The sequence below is a fragment of the Doryrhamphus excisus genome, chromosome 5, assembly GCF_030265055.1.
Source record: "Doryrhamphus excisus isolate RoL2022-K1 chromosome 5, RoL_Dexc_1.0, whole genome shotgun sequence".
Classification (NCBI taxonomy): domain Eukaryota; kingdom Metazoa; phylum Chordata; class Actinopteri; order Syngnathiformes; family Syngnathidae; genus Doryrhamphus; species Doryrhamphus excisus.
Genome location: NC_080470.1, coordinates 221,414 through 242,072, shown reverse-complemented (window position 1 = coordinate 242,072; position 20,659 = coordinate 221,414). Strand labels below are relative to the sequence as shown.

Here is a 20,659-nt window from a genome sequence, read left to right as displayed (position 1 = left end):
CCCGTGTTCAACGCTACAATCTTTATTCTTCATGATGGTCCCCGTGTTTGAGCAGCCAGGACCGGGAATGCTAACAATGTCGGTCGGCATTTTCTACTTTTTTTTTTTTTGGAAGAGTCAGAAGAGTCAGCGTCACGCTTGACTGACATCCCTGTGCTGCATATGGATTTCTAGGAACGACGGTTGCTTTGTGTGCCTTTAATTCCTTCCTCTCCCTCCCAAGGCCATGAGTCATTGGAAGCCATCATATTCCCTCCAGCCAGCGAGCAGAAGAAAGCTGATGTTTCCACGCTGAGCGATGACATGAAATGACGTCTGCCGTGCTCCCATCATTGATCCGTGTCTCTGTTTCCCATCCCGTCCTCCCACCTCTGTCCCTGTGCCGTCTGTAGTCGGATACGGAGTTCTGGGATAAGATGCAGGCCGAGTGGGAGGAACTCGCTCGCCGGAACTGGCTCACGGAGAACGAGCAAGGCCAGATTCCCTCCACGGTCTCGCCCCATGAGAAGGTCAGTAATGCCTGTCTGTCATGCATGCGCCTGTAAAAAGATGAGTGATGTACGGAGGACCAACACAGTAGCGATCATACTGGGATTTTCCAAGTGTGAAGTAGCTTCTGGCCTTGAGTGCTGAATGGGGAATGTGCGAGCATTCACATGATGTTTTCCTCTGAGTCAATCTTGGAATATCATTTGGAATATCATCCAGCAGAATCCAACATAAATAATGCAAGTCAGTAAGTTGAATTTTAAAGGCCCGACAAGTCAAAAGCAGAGCTGGACTTCATCATGAGCTGACCTTCCCTATGAGGAAGCCTTCAGAGAGGCCACTTGTGGGCCTCCTGATTGATCCCAGTGCAGAACCCCTTCTTTCAAAGTGGTCTTGCTCAGACGCTGCCGTAAACACACTCGGGTAATCACGCTTGGAAAATTCAAAGTTTAACATTTAAAAAGAACAGAAAAGCCCCGGGGAGCTCAGGCTGGGCTTGATGTGTTGCACCAAAAGATCGATTCCTTGCTGCTCAAACTGCTGGGAGGGGGGACAGCAGCGCCCGCTTTAGCAGCCCGGATCGCCGCCCAGATCGCCGCTCAACCGGCTTTTTCTTGTTGTGCTTCTGTTTCTGCTGACAGGGTTACTACTTCCACACGGATAATCCTTATAAGGACTTGCCCAACGCATTCGAGGAGGGGCTTAAGAAGTCCAGAGAAGGAGACCTGCCAAACGCCGTGCTTTTGCTGGAAGGCGCCGTCCTGCAGGACCCTCACGATTCCGAGGTCAATGCATTGGTGCACATTCATCATAAACATAAAGCATGGGTGCCATGTCCTTACTTGGAACTACCCTTCATCTACCTACATCAGGGGTGTCGAAGGTGGGGCACATTCTACAAATATAATATGATCACTTTTTTTTTAAACAACACCAGAAGTTGAAAAATCAGCAATACTTTTACAAGAATAAAGTCCAAAAAGTTGTAGTCGCATGAGAAAACTTGCAAGAATCATGTAGTATATGACATAACATACAGTATATCAGGAGGGGAAATAACATTTTTGCAGCATAAAGTTGAAATATCAGAAGAAATATTTTTTGAAGTTATAATATGAAAAAGAATGTTCAATATTTTTGGAAAAGTTATGTTACAAGAATAAAGGGAATAAGGTGACAATTAAAAAAATCAGCAGACATATTAAGCAAATTTTTTTTATTCTAAACTTGTAAAAATTCTCATTTTAGTGGCATGGTGTTGAACCAAATAAAGTTGGAATTTTTGGAAAATTAATTTGGGGAAAAATATATATAATTATAAAAATTTAAATATTTAATATATTAAATATTTATTAAATATTAAATATTAATTAAAATAATACATATAAAAACTATAATACAACACTTAAATTCATAATATTATGAGAAGGAAATGTATATTCAAATTTCTATTGTTTAATATCACGATTGTTCTAGAAGAAAGTTTAAATATTCGGAACATTGAAAAAATAATGCACAGACAGACGCGTTATGTAGACAAATGATGCATTTTAGAGTCATTCCTAACCCGCAAGGCATGCTGGGTAACATCCTGCTGTGGAAGTGTGCCTGTGCGAGTTCCCCAGCATGCCTTGCGGGTTATTTCGGCTGGGTTAATTTGGTGCTAAATTTGGCCACGAGTGCTTGAATTTGAGAGGAAGAGATTTCTCCGCTAGAAAAAGATGATTTTAGGCTCAAAATGTAAATCAATCATTTAGTCCAAGAGAACGCTGGGTCCAAGCCGACCAGTACCAGTACTGTACCAGTACTGTACCAGTACAGACTTTGTCCTCCTGATTGGCTTTTTTCCCCGTCCTGAGTAGTTTCCTGTAAGGAACGCTCCCTCTTGGTCATGGTCGTGACGACCATTTCCATTTGAGCGCTGAGATGAATAATAGCCCATTTGGTTCTGACACCCTATTTTAATAAGAGTGACCTCTTTGCAGGTTGAAGGAGCAAAGCCTGCAACGCCGAGCGCTCTCCCAATCCCCCGGAATACGCAGCAGTGTGCCAGTTTTTGCAGGGAAAGGATAATCCCTCAGTGTATGGAACTAATACGATTCCCAAATTCCACCCAGGGCGCTTAGTGGCTCGTTGCCGCACCCTCTGAAGACCCTGGGAGAAATCACTTCTCCTTTTATTTCAAAAGAGTGCAGCAGCAGCAACAACAACAAAAGGCGTATGCAGGGATGAGCTTTTAGCTTTTAGCTTTTAAAGTCGGGTTTTACACGCTGCTGATCTTTTAATCTCACATTATGGATTCAAAATGAGCCAATTTGCCCTCCGGTTTGGATGAGAGGAAAACTTTCATTGTTTTTCCCGTGAATCGTATTCTTGACAACAAGTCGATCTAATCCAATATATTCCTTGTCTTACGGTGGTGTCACACCTGTTAAACTTCCCATTTTCCCCGGGAAAGTTCAGCGTTTTTTTTACCGCTTTCAAATGTTCCCCTATTTTTGGAAAATTTCCCTTCCAGTAATCCCTCGCTATGCTTCTCCTTTAAAATTTCATCACTCTTTTGCTAATTTAAGATGACTTGACTTATTTTTTTGTCTCAATAACGTTCTAGACACTCGGAAATATGAACAAAAAATACACATAGTGACATAATTATCATTTTCCATGCAGAAATCACTGCAAAATAATGATGGAGGAATGAGGAATAAGGACTTCCTGTACATCTCACCTTTTTAGCAAATTGTTGGCATCAACTTTCTTTGGCCCCATGGCGGATTATTTAGCAGTCACAGTACATGTGCCAGGCAAAGAGACTAGTTTCTTGTACAATTTACACCAATGGGGGGGTCATATTTAGTCATATTTATGAGATAAAAAAATTGAAATTATGACATAAAAACTCTAAATTATGAGGATAAAGTCATAACTATGAGATTTAAAAGTATGCGATAAATCTCAGTGAGATAGCAAAGTTATACTTTCTAATTACATTACATTCTAAAAACATTGTAATGATGAGAAAAAAGTCCTGATAATGAGATCCATAATCCAAATGATGAGATAAAAACTGCACACGTGACGAAGGCTCCAGCCAAGATGGCAGCCATTGCACAGCTTGTATCTCATAATTGACACTAATTATGACTTCATCTTATTATTTTGACTTTTTCCTCATCATTTCTGCAATCATAATTATGACTCATGTCAGAATGATTACTTTCTCATTATTTCGATTTTTGTATCTCTTAATTATGACTCATAATTACTCTCACAATTGGGACTTTTTATCACATAATTTCCACTTTTTAGCTATGGTTATGTCTTTATTTCATCATTTTAACTTTTTGGTGCATAATTATTTTTATGTCAGTGGCAGAAATACTCTTCTATAACTTTAAGTACTATGGAGAATTTTATTATTTTTTAAAGCACTTGAGTCCAAGTTGTCCTTTACTGTAACCTTGTTACTTTTTTGCAGGCCTGGCAAGTCCTGGGGACCACCCAGGCTGAAAATGAGAATGAGCAGGCGGCCATTGTCTCCCTCCAGAGGTAAATAAATACTGAAATCACATCAATCAAATGATCAATCAAATGCCTTCTCGCAGATGTTAAGGACTTTGCTGTGTTTGCATCCGTGGGAGATGAACACTTTCATTTCATACAAAATATGTATGTTGAATTATTTACAGCTGCAACTGTTCCATAATCAACAATCGATTAACCGACTGGCACCACCACCTTCCTGTTTTGCCATGAGTTACTACTTGAATTCATTAGTGTTTCTCACCCTCTTCACCACCTTCCTGTTTTGTCATGAGTTACTACTTGAATTCATTAGTGTTTCTCACCCTCTTCACCACCACCTTCCTGTTTTGCCATGAGTTACTACTTGAATTCATTAGTGTTTCTCACCCTCTTCACCACCACCTTCCTGTTTTGCCATGAGTTACTTTTTTAATTCTATACCGTTTCTCACCCTCTCCACCACCACCTTCCTGTTTTGCCACAAATTACTTCTTGAATTCCATAGTTATTTCTCACTCTCTTCACCACCACCTTCCTGTTTTGCCATGAATTACTTCTTGAATTCAACAGTAATTTCTAACCTTCTTCACCACCACCTTCCTGTTTTGCCATGAGTTACTTTTTTAATTCAATACCGTTTCTCAATCTCTTCACCACCACCTTCCCGTTTTGCCATGAGTTACTTCTTGAATTCAATAGCTATTTCTCACCCTCTTCACCACCACCTTCCTGTTTTGCCATGAGTTGCTTCTTGAATTCAATAGTTATTTATCAGCCTCTTCACCACCACCTTCCTGTTTTGCCATGAGTTACTTCTTGAATTCAATAGCGTTTCTCATCCTCCTCACCACCACCTTCCTGTTTTGCCATGAATTACTTCTTGAATTCAACAGTAATTTCTAACCTTCTTCACCACCACCTTCCTGTTTTGCCATGAGTTACTTTTTTAATTCAATACCGTTTCTCAATCTCTTCACCACCACCTTCCCGTTTTGCCATGAGTTACTTCTTGAATTCAATAGCTATTTCTCACCCTCTTCACCACCACCTTCCTGTTTTGCCATGAGTTGCTTCTTGAATTCAATAGTTATTTATCAGCCTCTTCACCACCACCTTCCTGTTTTGCCATGAGTTACTTCTTGAATTCAATAGCGTTTCTCATCCTCTTCACCACCACCTTCCTGTTTTGCCATGAGTTACTTCTTGAATTCAATAGTGTTTCTCACCCTCTTCACCACCACCACCTTCCTGTTTTGCCATGAGTTACTTCTCAAATTCAATAGTGTTTCTCACCCTCTTCACCACCACCACCTTCCTGTTTTGCCATGAGTTACTTCTCTATTTCTCACCTCAAATGGCAACATTTTAATAAAGTGGTTGAGAAATAGCAATGAATCCAAGTAGTAACTCATGGCAAAACAGGAAGGTGGCGGTGGTTAATTACAATTCATTTAGAATGAATAAGTACAAAAATTGTAAAACTATAAAAACGTGTTTTGTACTAACAATTTTAGTGTCAAACACTGATGACATCACAGATGGGCGATGCAACTAACTTCTGGCTGCCATTTTGTTAGCTAAGCTAAAGATGCTAGCAGGGGGTTTTCTGCTGAAATAATGCACTGAATGAATAATCCGCATGCTATATTGTATGCTAATTTTCAAATGCACACAAACTGAGGCAAAACTTGGGCATACATTTTGAGCAATAAAGGAAAACCAGTCAAACTTTCCGAGCGCTGGTCTGTGAGTAGAAATCAACAAGAGACCCGCCACGGAATTACATGACAAAAAGCCGACAGACAAAGATTAAAATCACTGCGGCAGCATATTCCAAGTAAACAAAATGACTAGAAAGACTTTGTTGTCAGAACTGTACTTAATCCACCCGCGAAATATGGCCTTGTTTTTGTTATGCAACAACTGCCATCTGTGTGCCATGTGTCGCTACCAAGCCCGATTAGATGATTAGATGTTTACCTGGCATCCGTCCTGTCAGGGTTGCAACGGCGAGCCTTTAACTGGCACGTGTCCAATCATTTTACGCTTACATTTCATATTGTTCCCATATTTCATTTGATGTGCCATGCAAGTGAAACAAATCTATTTGTAGTGTGTTGGGATTTTTGGATTTGGAATGAAGACGACAAGGGCCCACAGTGTGTGGAGAGGATTTGGGAGGAACTTAATGTGACCCTCACCTCCAACACGCTGGGGTGAGGAGTAAAATAATTTAGCAGAGATTAAGATCTTGGCACATGACTACATGTCGCTAAATCTCATTCTGGCTCCTCTTTTCGTCTTTAAACTAATCCAAAATGTTCCTCCTTCTTCATCTGCTGGACACTTTCGATGCACAACAACGTTCCCCCGCAAGCGACCTCACCCCCCCCCCACGTCCTTGTCTTCATGCAGATGTTTGGAGCTTCACCCCAACAACCTCCCGGCCCTGATGGCCTTGGCGGTGAGCCTGACCAACACGGGGATGCGCTACGACGCCTGCGAGGCCCTGCTCCGCTGGCTGCGACACAACCCCAAGTACAAGCAGCTTCTGAAGGGCAAAAACCACCTGATGGGCTCGCCCAACTCCCAGCGCAGGATGTCGCATGCGCCCAGCGTGGGCCGGCATGAAAGGTACGCCGCCGTTTTCATGAATACAGACAAACGTAATGTCAATACAATTAGCGCCTTCCAGAAAGGACATCACCATGGACACCTCCTTCCGGTTTTGCCATGAGTTGTTGAATTTTTGAAAAGTTTTTATTTTGATCGAGGTTCAAAAAAAAAAGTGACCAGCATCAAATCTCGTTCTGGTTGGCACAGAGAAACTTTTACGTAGTAATATGTTGATTATAATATTAGCATCACCGTTAGCATGACAAAGCACCAGAACTTAGGCTACTTCTTCAGAACCACTACTGGTACAGGCGCGCCTCGTATCAGGTTTCGGGCTATGGTGTTTCGGGTTACGACATTTCAGGTTGTGATGTTTTGGTTTACAGCATTTCAGGCTATGGTGTTTCGGGTTACGACATTCCTGGTTATGATTTTTTTATTTACAGCGCGTTTCAGGTAGTTTTTGGTTTATGGTATTTGAATATGCCATTTCCATTTGTAGCATTTCCAGTTGTGGCATTTTGGTGGAGATGTTTTCAGTTACAGAATTTCAAGTTGTGGCATTTTCAGGCTGTGGTGTTTCGGGTTATGACATTTCAGGTCGTGGCAGTTCTGGTTATGGCGGTTCAGGTTAGGTTGTTTCAGATTGTGGTATTTCCTGGTGACAGAGTTTCAAGCTACGTCGTTTTAGGTTACGTCTACCTCTGGTTACAATTTTTCGGGTTGTGATGTTTTGGTTTACAGCATTTCAGGCTATGGTGTTTCGGGTTATGACATTTCAGGTTGTGATGTTTTGGTTTACAGCACTTTGGGTTATGATGTTTCAGATTATGGCATTTCAGGCTATGGTGTTTTGGGTTCTGACATTTCAGGTTGTGATGTTTTGGTTTACAGCATTTCAGGCTATGGTGTTTCGGGTTCTGACATTTCAGGTTGTGATGTTTTGGTTTACAGCGTTTCAGGCTATGGTGTTTCGGGTTATGACATTTCAGGTTGTGATGTTTTGGTTTACAGCGCTTTGGGTTATGATGTTTCAGATTATGGCATTTCAGGCTATGGTGTTTTGGGTCGTGTCATTTCAGGTTGTGGCATTTCGGGTAACAGTATTTCAGGCTGTGGTGTTTCGGGTTATGACATTTCAGGTTGTGATGTTTTGGTTTACAGCGTTTCAGGCTATGGTGTTTCGGGTTATGACATTTCAAATGGTGATGTTTTGGTTTACAGCGTTTCAGGCTATGGTGTTTCGGGTTATGACATTTCAGGTTGTGATGTTTTGGTTTACAGCGCTTTGGGTTATGATGTTTCAGATTATGGCATTTCAGGCTATGGTGTTTTGGGTTGTATCATGTCATTCATGTCGGTATTTGAGACTTCCATCACCATCGTATCTCGTGTAGACCAGAGGGCCTCCTGCTCCTCCTCAAAGCACTCTGTGGTTCTTTGCTGTAGGAAGACGTTTCTATCTTAAGCCGCTAAAAACCAGGGTTTTAATCTTTGTACATCAGATAGCGAAGGCTTCATTCTTCTCCTCAGGAACAAAAGCATTAATCGTCTGGTCAAAGTGAAGAGATACAGGTTCAGGTTCAGGTACGTCTCAATTACTGTGATGGTCCACTTAATCCATGCTGGATCTCCACTATTCTTTCTGCTGCCCACTCCATCCTTCTCCTTTAACCCGGCTGGTAAACGGCCTTGTTCTTCTTGTCTTTCTTCCATCCTCTAGTAATGCCTGCCCTTGGAGGAAGGAGACAGGACACAACTCTTTCAGCTCAACAAATTCAATTAGATCCATTTTTCCTTCTCGTTGTGTTCTTCAACAATAAGCAGGCCGCAGTCACATGGCTAATCCTAATCTGACACGCCTCGTCCACAGCGCCATGCTACCGGAGGTCAAGGAGGTCTTCCTGGAAGCCGTCCAGCACAACTCAGACACCGTGGACCCGGACTTGCAGACCGGCCTCGGGGTGCTCTACAACCTCAGCGGCGAGTTCAACAAAGCGGTGGAGGCCTTCAACACGGCCCTGTCGGTGCGGCCCGAGGTAGCTTAGAAATATAGAAATATGAAAATCATATCCACAGCAAATCACGTTTTGTCTTTACGTTTGACGCCAATCTCAAGTTTAACACCAGATGACCCTGAAATGTCACAAGTAACGTTTAGAACTTTTAGGATCACAACAGTTTCTCACCGTCTCACAAAACTCTCTCAGGATTACTCAGTAGTCACTTGGATCTCGCAGTAATCTCTGTGAATCTAGTAAATCTTTGGCAGGATTAGGATTCTTGCAAAACAACAAAGGTTCCTTTGGAGCTTGAAAAAGTTTCTCAGGATCTCCCAAAGGTCTCTTGGAATCTCAGAAACCTTTCTAAGACTCTGGTACAATGTTCTCAGGATCTTTCAAAGGTTTCTTGGGATCCCACAAATGTTCCTTTGAATTTTGCAAAATTGCCTTGGGATCTCTGGAAACTTCCTAACGATCCCACAAAGGTTCCTTTTGGATTTCTTGTAAGAGTTTCTCGGGATCTTACAAGTCTTTCAGGATCATGCAAAAGTCCCTCGGGATTGCACAACAGTCTCTTGGAAATCTAAAGGATCTCACAAAACTTCCTTGGGATTTAAATCTGGCAAAACCTCCTTGGGGGCTCGCAAACATTTCTTGGGATTCCACAAAGGTTCCTTTTGGATTTCTTGTAAAAGTTTCTCGGGATCTCACAAGTCTTTCAGGATCATGCAAAAGTCCCTTGGGATTGCACAACAGTCTCTTGGAAATCTCAAAAATCTGGCAAAACCTCCTTGGGGGCTCGCAAACATTTCTTGGGATTCCACAAAGGTTCCTTTTGGATTTCTTGTAAAAGTTTCTCGGGATCTCACAAGTCTTTCAGGATCATGCAAAAGTTCCTTGGGATTGCACAACAGTCTCTTGGAAATCTCAAAAATCTGGCAAAACTTCCTAGGGGGGTCGCAAACATTTCTTGGGATTCCACAAATGTTCCTTCGGATCTTGTAAAAGTTTCTCGGGATCTCCCAATAGTTTTCTCAGAACCTCAGAAATATTTCTGGGGGATCTTCCTTGGTTGTCGGGATCTTGCAGAACTTCCTTACAATCCCATAATGGTTTCTCTGGGATCCCACAAAGATCCCTTTGGATCTCTAACGGTTTCTCTGAATCTTGGAAGTCTGAGGTTCTCGTGAAACTTTCTAACAATTTTGAAAAGGTTTCTCTGTATCCCACAAAGGTTACTTGGGATCTCACACTGGTTTTTCAGGATCCGGCAACATTCTCTTGGGAGTGTACATTAGCTCGGAATTTTGTAAACCTTTCTGAGGATCTGGCGGAACTTTTTTGACATCCCGAAATTCTCTGTGAATCTCCCAAATCATTATAAGGATCTTGCACGAGTTTCTTGGGAACGTTAGGGCATTGCTCCACGTTCGACCCTACTCTATAAACAGGTACACGGGACATTTTATTGTCAATTTGTCCAAGTGGACAAGCTGTGTCATATCAGCTGAAAGTGCAGAGGACCCCCCCGCCCCCCCCACATTATTTTGCCGTCTCCAAGCCTTCACAAAAACGTACGGCGATCCGAGTCGTACCAGGATGGATCCACTCACCGATCCAGATCTGCTCAACACTCATTCACACGAGAAAACATCAATCCAAGAAAAACTTCTAGTACGTATCTCCTTCATGGAAATCAGTCTCTATCTCACCCCCCCCCCCCCCCATGACATTCCAGGGTGACACAAACAGCCTCCATTAAATCCAACCTCCCTCTCACATTTGACTTGGTAATATGCCCCCCCCCCCTGCTGGGAAAGGATCTCTGAACGCAAAAGGAGATCATTATATCCCCACTGCAAGGCTTACAGAGAGATGAAGGCCCCCCCATCCCCCCCCCCCCCCCCCCCCACTGTAGTAGACCGTGACCTCCGTGTGTACGTGAGCCTCCAGGTGGGGAACAAGCACAAGGACACCCTGAGTGATGGAAGTCAGCTCCCCTTAAATGACCCTCGTTAGGTCAGCAGGGGGCCGCACCGCTGGCCAAAGACTCCATTGATGTTTAATCACCCCCCCCCCCCCCCCCCCCCATGCAAAAATCCTAACTGGGTGATGTTTGCCAAGCAAATGATTCAAATCAAACGGATATATGAATAAAGTGTATATTTGTATATTCCACCCAGGATTACTTGCTGTGGAACCGACTGGGGGCCACGCTGGCAAACGGGGACCGGAGCGAGGAGGCGGTGGAGGCGTACACGCGAGCCCTGGAGCTGCAGCCGGGATTCATCCGGTCCCGCTACAACCTGGGAATCAGCTGCATTAACCTCGGAGCGCACAGGTGATCGATACCGGCCTGGAATTAAGCTCGTTGGAACCGGGCACAAAAGCACTGCGGTAGAAACAACCTGTCTACGTGGACCACATTCATCGACTCCAGACCCCACCGACCGTGATAATAATCATCATTCATAAATATTTTTGTAGTTAGAGCATAGAAAACATGTTTACAACATTCTAAGTACATTTCATAACATTACTAGAGCCCTCCAGATAGGAAATAACACCCCTATAGTCACCTTTAATTACTATTAGCCAATATCTTAAACACACACGAGACTACATGGCTTGAAGATTGCTATCATTGGTGCTTGTGAGTGACTGGTTATGGCTGATATTTCATAACCTTTTTAATTTTATAATAATAATAATAATATACCAAAATATTTGAATGCTGTACTAAGTGGTATACTAAGTGAAAATAAGACAAAACATTATGAGGACATTGGGAGAGTTTGTTTTTTTTAACTTCCTGTTGTGTACTGTACTTCCTGCAGTGGCTATTGTCCCAATGTAACACTACTGACACCTAGTGGCCAGTGTGGAATATGACACCAACGTCTTTGAATGAGTCTTCTGTTTATATTTGATCTTGTTTAGCCATTTTCATGATGGAAATGCTTCACTTTTTATATATTTTGGAACAACTATATTTCAAATGTGCAATATTATATATATATATATATGATTTTTGACGAGTGACAGATGATGAGTGAGTGTCGGGCCCAAGTCGATGGTGCAATTCCACTAATTCCACGTGTCGTCGCTTCCCCCAGAGAGGCGGCCAGCAACTTCCTGACCGCCCTGAGCCTTCAGCGGAAAAGCCGGAGTCGCCAGCAGTCCCACCAGGTGATGTCGGGAAACATCTGGGCTGCTCTCAGGATCGCTTTGTCCATGATGGACCAACCCGAACTCTTCCAGGCCGCCAACATCGGCGACCTGGACCTTCTCATGCGAGCCTTTCATTTAGACATGTGAGGAATGCTAAAGGTAGTACGCCCCCCCACCATACCCCCCCTCCCACCCGGTAGCTCAATGCCCCACCTAGTGGACATGTACTGAAATGAAGCGGCTATCTTTAAACCCGGTTCCCTGGGACCGGTTGGACGGAACCCAAGAGCACAAGAACGGGTCCAGATTGTATGAACGATGCCTTAGAGAACACAGCAATTCCAAACGGACTCGAACAGCGGAATTCTCACGGAGGGACCTCATGTTTGCACACAACGGATGACTTCTTTGGGGGGGGAACGGACAATTTAGCGGAAAAACGGGATTCTCTGGAAGACTCAAGAATGGATTCAGAGAGAAACGTTCCAGTTTCTCTTCCTGGCTTGTCGTCGTCCCCTTTTTGGAAAAACGGGAACAAACTGAAGTCCTGCATGACTTTTCCACAAGTTTCCCTTTTTGCACTTGAGACTAAACGGAGAACCTCCCGCATTCATGGAATGTTTAGCCAGCTTGTGTAAGCCTTACTCCAAACGCATGCCGACTACTACTTCCTACTACTTCCTACTACTTCCTACTACTTCATACTAGTTTTATTTGGATGCCAACACCAGGCCACGCCCACCACACCCAAAAACACACCAAGCCTCAATCCGGTTTCACACCATTTCAGCTCTCAGCTCGGAATCTTTCAGCCATCTTTATTTCACTTCCCACTACGCTAACATTCCATTGGACGGATTCATCATTCCTTTAGTTCTCATCGATCACTCACTGGAAGGAATTGGGTATCCGTTCACTTGAGTCGTTCATTCATTCATCAAAACACCAAGTCTGGCTAAAAGAGATGGTCGGTGAGAACCCGTGAGACCATGAAAATCCACTTTTGGTCAAGGACCAGCGAGTCCGTGCAACTAGTCTCCGTTGTTCGAGCATCAGTGAGTCCGGTCTTTGTCGAGTCCTGGTGAGTCAGTGAAACTTGAGTCTTTGTTGAGGGCTCGTCTTTGTCAAGCACCGTTTAGTTTGTGAGACGGGTTTTTCATGCATCAGTAAGTCAGTGACAGTCCGGTCTTCGTCGAGTACTCATGAGTCCGTGAAACCTGAGTCTTCATTGAGTGTTAGCTTTTACGTCAGTTTGGGAAAGATGTTTTCCGAGCACCAGTGACTCAGTGAAACTCGAGTCTTTGTTGAACGCTTGTCTTTGTCAAGCACCGCAAGTTTGTGAGACGGGTTTTGGGGGATTTAACCTTCGCATGAGTTTATGAAACACGGTTTTAGAGCACCAGTGAGTCAGTGAAATCCAGGTCTTTGTTGAGCACTCGTGAGTCAGGGAAACTTGAGTCTTTGTTGAGTGCTTGTCTTTGTCAAAAACCATGAGTTTGTGAGACTGGTTTTTCATGCATCAGTAAGTCAGTGAAAATCCGGTCTTTGTCGAGTACTCATGAGTCAGTGAAACTTGAGTCTTCATTGAGTTTCTGAAAGACATTTTCCGACCACCAGTGAGCCAGTGAAACTCGAGTCTTTGTCAAAAACCGTGAGTTTTTCGAGCACCAATGAGTCAGTGAAAGTCCAGTCTTCGTCGAGTACTCATGAGTCAGTGAAACTTGAGTCTTCATTGAGTGTTAGCCTCTCCATGAGTTTCTGAAAGACGTTTTTCAAGCATCAGTGAGTCAGTGAAACTTGAGTCTTTGTCAAAAACGGTGAGTTTGTGAGACGGGTTTTTCGAGGACCAGTGAGTCAGTGAAACTTGAGTCTTTGTCAAAAACGGTGAGTTTGTGAGACGAGTTTTTCGAGGACCAGTGAGTCCGTGAAACTCGGGTCTTCGTCGAGTACTCATGAGTCAGTGAAACTTGAGTCTTCATCGAGTGTTTTTGAAAGATGCTTTTCGAGCACCAGTGAGTCAGTGAAAGTCCAGTCTCGGTCTAGCACACAAGTGAGTGAAACCTGAGTCCTCAAGTACGGGTGAGTCGGTGGAACTGGAGTCTTTGTTGATCGCTGGTCTTGGTGGAGCAGCCATGATGCAGCCTGGACCGGAATGGGAAAAGGAGAATGGATTTGACGCAAGGAACAGATGGGAATGTGGATACTACATTTATACTACTACTACTACTACTACTACTACTACTACTACTACTACTATTACTACTACTATTTCTATGGGGATGTGGATAGTAAATCTATACTACTGTACTATTTCTATACTACTGTACTATTTCTATACTACAGTACTATTTCTATACTACAGTACTATTTATATGGGGATGTGGATAGTAAATGTATACTACTGTACTATTTCTATGGGGATGTGGATAGTAAATCTATACTACTGTACTATTTCTATACTACTGTACTATTTCTATACTACAGTACTATTTCTATACTACAGTACTATTTATATGGGGATGTGGATAGTAAATGTATACTACTGTACTATTTCTATGGGGATGTGGATAGTAAATCTATACTACTGTACTATTTCTATACTACTGTACTATTTCTATACTACAGTACTATTTCTATGGGGATGTGGATAGTAAATGTATACTACTGTAGTATTTCTATGGGGATGTGGATAGTAAATGTATACTACAGTACTATTTCTATGGGGATGTGGATAGTAAATGTATACTACTGTAGTATTTCTATAGGGATGTGGATAGTAAATGTATACTACTGTAGTATTTCTATGGGGATGTGGATAGTAAATGTATACTACAGTACTATTTCTATGGGGATGTGGATAGTAAATGTATACTACTGTAGTATTTCTATAGGGATGTGGATAGTAAATGTATACTACTGTAGTATTTCTATGGGGATATGGATAGTAAATGTATACTACTGTAGTATTTCTATACTACAGTACTATTTCTATGGGGATGTGGATAGTAAATGTATACTACTGTAGTATTTCTATGGGGATATGGATAGTAAATGTATACTACTGTAGTATTTCTATACTACAGTACTATTTCTATGGGCATGTGGATAGTAAATCTATACTACTGTAGTATTTCTATGGGGAGGTGGATAGTAAATGTATACTACTGTACTATTTCTATACTACAGTACTATTTCTCTACTACAGTACGTCCTTTCTTCCAACCAAAGGTTACCTAACCTGCTGTGCTGCCTTGCTCAGCACCTTGGTGATTGATGGGCGTGGCTGCAGCCTTGGTGGGGGGGGGGGGGGGGGGGGGGGTGTTTCTGATATCTATGCAAAAGCTCATCTTTTATATTTGCCATGCTCTTTATCTTCCTTGCTAGTATAGTATAGTATATACATATATACATATATATATATATATAGTATATATCCATGTATATCTGTGTGGGAATGCTACCAGGGGAAGCCAGAGGTTGGTTCTCCAGCTATTGATGTTCCCAACGGTACGGCCGTGTGCTGGCAGGTTGAATTAGGACCAGTATTTCATGAGGAGATCAGGTCGGGACAAGAACATAAAGCCAGGATCCAAGACCCACACAAGCACAATCTATGAAGTTGTATCACGTAGTATCACGTAGTATCACGTAGTATCACGTAGTACCACGTTATATCATGTTATGTCACGCCCCATTTGGCTTCTTTGCCCTCATTTGCAAACTCCGTGCTAACAGACTTAGCTCACGACTCCATGCTAACAGACTTAGCTCACGACTCCATGCTAACAGACTTAGCTCACGACTCCATGCTAACAGACTTAGCTCACGACTCCATGCTAACAGACTTAGCTCACGACTCCATGCTAACAGACTTAGCTCACGACTCCATGCTAACAGACTTAGCTCACGACTCCGTGCTAACAGACTTAGCTCACGACTCCGTGCTAACACACTTAGCTCATGACTCCGTGCTAACAGACTTAGCTCACAACTCCATGCTAACAGACGTAGCTCACAACTCCGTGCTAACAGACGTAGCTCACGACTCCGTGCTAACAGACTTAGCTCACAACTCCATGCTAACAGACGTAGCTCACAACTCCGTGCTAACAGACGTAGCTCACGACTCCGTGCTAACAGACTTAGCTCACGACTCCATGCTAACAGACTTAGCTCACGACTCCGTGCTAACAGACTTAGCTCACGACTCCGTGCTAACAGACTTAGCTCACGACTCCGTGCTAACAGACTTAGCTCACGACTCCGTGCTAACAGACTTAGCTCACAACTCCATGCTAACAGACTTAGCTCACGACTCGCCCCAAAGGGACCAGAAAGACTTCCTGATATTCCTTCCTGATACAAGATTGGGGAGTCCAGGGTCTGGTTACCCAATGTGGGACCTTTCATGGTTGCTGGGCTGATTGCTGTCCGCCACAACATAGCATGATTATGTTCCATCATATAAATCCCATCCATAAACTTCCTGTTTGGGATACGTGGTCGTTCCTACGTAGCATCCTGGTGGCTCGCTGACCCTCTGCCGTTCTACCAGTTAGACCATCCTTCTTCTCATTCTAGCCTGGCTTTCTACCAGTTAGACCATCCTTCTTCTCATTCTAGTCTGGTGTTCTACCAGTTAGACCATCCTTCTTCTCATTCTAGTCTGGTTTTCTACCAGTTAGACCATCCTTCTTCTCATTCTAGTCTGGTTTTCTACCAGTTAGACCATCCTTCTTCTCATTCCAACCATCATTTCCAACATAAACCTCACACGATGATGTCTGCTTTAAAAATGTACAAAATCCAACCTAGTTTTTTTTTGCAGAGGTTGGAGGTCTTGGCTCTTTTTTTTTTTTTTTTTTTTGCTTGAATGAAAATATTTTTTTAAAAAGAAGCCACCATTGAGTGATGCTTTTTTTTTGTTGGTAGACCAGACTTGATGAACCCTCTCAGGTGACCCATCATAGCGTGCATGCGCCTGAGGAACGCAAACGGGCTCGATCGCATGCTAGATCTTTGAACGCATGACAAATATCAATCTGCTTTTTCCCCTTTTTGCTTTTCTAATAACATATGACATATTTCCTGGCAAGATTTTTGCAACGTATCTAACAGCATCCTAGACAACAAGCGTATACCACAGCTACGTAGGCTACAATGCTACAATGCTTGGCTAGCCGGGACATATTAATAACACGGACGCTTGAACGTTAGAAATATTAGTAGGAATTAGGACTTTGACTAAAAAGTACTGATAACGCTGAAACAACCCGACTATAAACTTCTTCGTCTTGGTTTCATCATTCAATGCTTTCAAAAGATCACGGATCGCCAGCCGTTGGTCGCATGGAGGCGGCATTTAGCAGCTAAATATTTGGAAAAAATAGATTATAAAAAATATATATTATTTAAAAAATTATTTTATTTTTATTATTTTTAAATATTTAAAAAATGTAAATATTACAGGAACAAAAAAAAATTTTTTAGGATTTTTTTTTACAAGATTAAAGTGATCATTTACAAACAAAAATCAATGCCAAGTATATGATACTTTGATGAAAATATACTTGTAAAATGAGCTTAGGGAATAAATTCCTAAAATACTGTATGGATATTTCAACATGCTTTCTGGTTGGGTTGATGAAGCTTATCAGTATTTTGAGTCCAAATATCATTCTGCTATGTTTAGTTGGTCCATGCATCATTGCATCATCCGTGTATGAAGTTGAGATGATGAGATGATGAGATGATGACGGGCGTATTTCCTCTCCCTGTATAATCATCAACGCATTAGAACCTTTAAAAATCAACAATATGAAAGTAACCTTTTCAGAATAAACACTTGTTATACATACTCACTCCTTATGTCCTGTCTTCTGTCTTGGGGGGGGACACGTTCTCATGCTGGGGAGCAGACGTTCCCAGTGGAACCAAAAGGAACCCTCATTACAAATCAAAGACTTTTTCCCAGCAAGGAGCACATCGTGAAAAAAATGAAAGGTTGCCACTTTTGGTGTCTTGTAACCAAGTTAGCGTTTATATATTTCAAGAAAATCACATAAAAAAGACTTTCTGTTCTTTGTTATTTTTGTAAATATTCTCCTGATACTATGAAATTATTCCCATAATATAACTTTTATTTTCTCATGTTACATTTTTTAAAAACCTGTTACTAACATTTTTTTTCTCATAATATCCCAAGTTTATTCTCATAAAATGGAGTGCTTGAAAAATATATATAAATATTATATAATACAATATATAATATAACAATATATAATATATATTAAATATATTTAAAAAATATATTTTTAAATTTTTAATATATATTTAAATGTATACATAATATATATTCTCTAATATATTCATACTCGTACAGTTTTTTCTATTTCAACTTTCTTGTAAATTTTCTTCTCTTAACATGAAATTATTCTCATAATATTTGGACTTAATTCCCATTATATTTTTTTCCCCAACCTCATTTTTTATTTCCTTTTGTTGTCTTTGTTTCTAATATTTGTACTTTTTTTTCTCTGTTTAATTTTTTTTATGGTTTGTCATTTTTATGACGTTACTTAATAAAAAAAAGCACCAAACATTGCACTGATTTGTAGGTGAAAAAATCATGTCATAATTCTAATAAAATATAAACCAAAAGAATGTAGAAAGTAAGAAAGTAAAGCAAGTCTGGACAAAATGTTTATTAAATGATCCAAACAGTAAGCAAACTTCCATGGAGCGTAGCGGCGTGACTCCATTCACGTACGAAGACGCCGCATCGCTAAAGAAAAATCTCTCCAGAAAAAACAAAGATTTGGCACAAAAGAAGCGCTTGAAGGTTTCATTGGCTGAAAAGAAAAGGCAAAGTACTGTGGCACCGTGGTACCGTGGTACCGTGGCACCGTGGTACCAATGACCGCACGTCAACGTTTGGTGCCAACGGTGACCAGGACCAACTGATGGAGGAGGAAAGCCCAAACGCCCAAACAGAACAAGAACACACGAACGGAGTGGAAGCATCCGGCTTTCACTTGCATAGAGGTCTTGCATCACTGAGACTTACTTCAGCATTCAGACCTGCTCAGGCACCAAAGGGGCTTTCACAAATACGCTCATTCACACCTGGGCTTGGGGGGGGGGGGGATTAAGGGGGTCTCAAACTCAGCAGATGACACGCAGGGCAACCACTACTACATCATGAATTACATCCCCTTTAGTGCCGCAAAGCATGCTGGGAAGTATGGAAGCACTCTCCGCACACTTTGAAGTGAAACATTTTACATTATTAGAGCCCTCTAGACATAAAATAACACCCCTATAGTCACTTTTACAATCTTATTAGCCAATATCGTAGACATCATAACAGAAAATAAGACATAGAAAACCTGTGTACAACCTTCTAAATATATTTAACAATATTAGAGCCCTCTAGACATGAAATAACACCCCTATAGTCACTTTTACAATCGTATTAGCCATTATAGTAGACATACTACCAGAAAACGAGACATAGAAAACCTGTTTAAAGCCTTCTGTATATGTTTAACACTATTAGAGCCCTCTAGACATGACATAGCACCCCTATAGTCACTTTTACAATCGTATTAGCCAATATTGTGGACATACTAACAGAAAATAAGACACAGAAAGCCTGTGTACAACCTTCTAGATACATTTAACATTATTAGAGCCCTCTAGACATGAAATAACAACCCTATAGTCACTTTTACAATCTTATTAGCCAATATCATGGACATACTAACAGAAAATAAGACATAGAAAGCCTGTGTACAACCTTGTAGATACATTTAACATTATTAGAGCCCTCTAGACATGAAATAACACCCCTATAGCCATCTTTAGTAGCCATAATAGTAGAAAATAAGACATATAAGACATAGAAAAGCAGTTGACCAGAGATAAAGTTGTTATTAGAGGAATCTAGTAGCGTTAAACGACATATTTCAAAGGCGGTAAACCGGTTTTCCATGCGCTAACTACCAAAATATTCCATCCTACTTGGCGGGAATTCACTTAAAAGCATACTGGGAGTGCTTCCTGTGCTTCCCAGCATGCTTTGCGGCACTTGGTTGATGTGAAAAGGGTTTAGAGTGGACGTAGTAAGAGAAAATAAGACACTTCTTTGTCTTATTGGTGTAACATGGCTGAATACTACTAGAATACTACATTATTTTAGTTGTACTTCATTTTGTCATTTTTTTTATTGCTTGAAAATGCTTCATTTAGGCCTTGAAATTAGCCTAAATATGTGTATTTGTTTAGCTAACGGGTTCGAACACGGACCATAGATCATTATTATAGGATTGCCCCCCCAAGGTGCATGGGCCGTGAGTTTGAGACCCCCTGCATTACCGGGCTGTCCAACAAGGGACTTGAATATGAGCCCTGCGGAACTCCCCTTTCCATAGAAGTACCGTATTACCCAGTTTATGGGGGGGGGGGCTTCACTGTACAGGTGATGACTACAACCCTCAACTGGGCTGTGGCGTCTAGTTGATAGGAGGGAATGCAGTATCTTCTGTGTACTTTTGTAGTACGAGTATTGCAGAGTTTGCAGTGCAGTACTTTATAGTATACAGTACATTCAGACTTCATATGCTGGTGTTTACCATAAAGCGGGATGCATTCATTTTCACTGCCAGCATGGGATACATGTTGTTTTATAGTAGTACAAGAGCCAAAGTACAAGTACAAGAGCGTACAAGTACTTGGTGTTTCACATACTATCAAAGAGGGTTTTTGTAGTGTGGGGAGTTTCCAGTCAGTTTGACATATGATGGTAAACAACAGCGCCACCGTGTGGTGTATTTGTCAGAAAAGTAATAGCACGG

At 41.7% G+C, this 20,659-nt stretch overlaps 1 protein-coding gene across 4 annotated transcripts in view; it reads left to right on the top strand.

The window, feature by feature from the left end:
• pex5la (peroxisomal biogenesis factor 5-like a) overlaps positions 1 to 15,085 on the top strand; it is a 98,365-nt gene extending 83,280 nt beyond the window's left edge. For all 4 annotated transcript variants that reach the window (XM_058072422.1, XM_058072421.1, XM_058072420.1 and 1 more), the window contains 7 exons: positions 393 to 509; positions 1,131 to 1,274; positions 3,968 to 4,038; positions 6,430 to 6,648; positions 8,504 to 8,669; positions 10,817 to 10,974; positions 11,750 to 15,085. In XM_058072422.1, the coding sequence (XP_057928405.1) occupies positions 393 to 509; positions 1,131 to 1,274; positions 3,968 to 4,038; positions 6,430 to 6,648; positions 8,504 to 8,669; positions 10,817 to 10,974; positions 11,750 to 11,951 (1,077 nt within the window). In that variant the 3' untranslated portion in view covers positions 11,952 to 15,085. The remainder of the gene's footprint in view (positions 1 to 392; positions 510 to 1,130; positions 1,275 to 3,967; positions 4,039 to 6,429; positions 6,649 to 8,503; positions 8,670 to 10,816; positions 10,975 to 11,749) is intronic.
• The last annotated feature ends 5,574 nt before the right edge of the window (positions 15,086 to 20,659 follow it).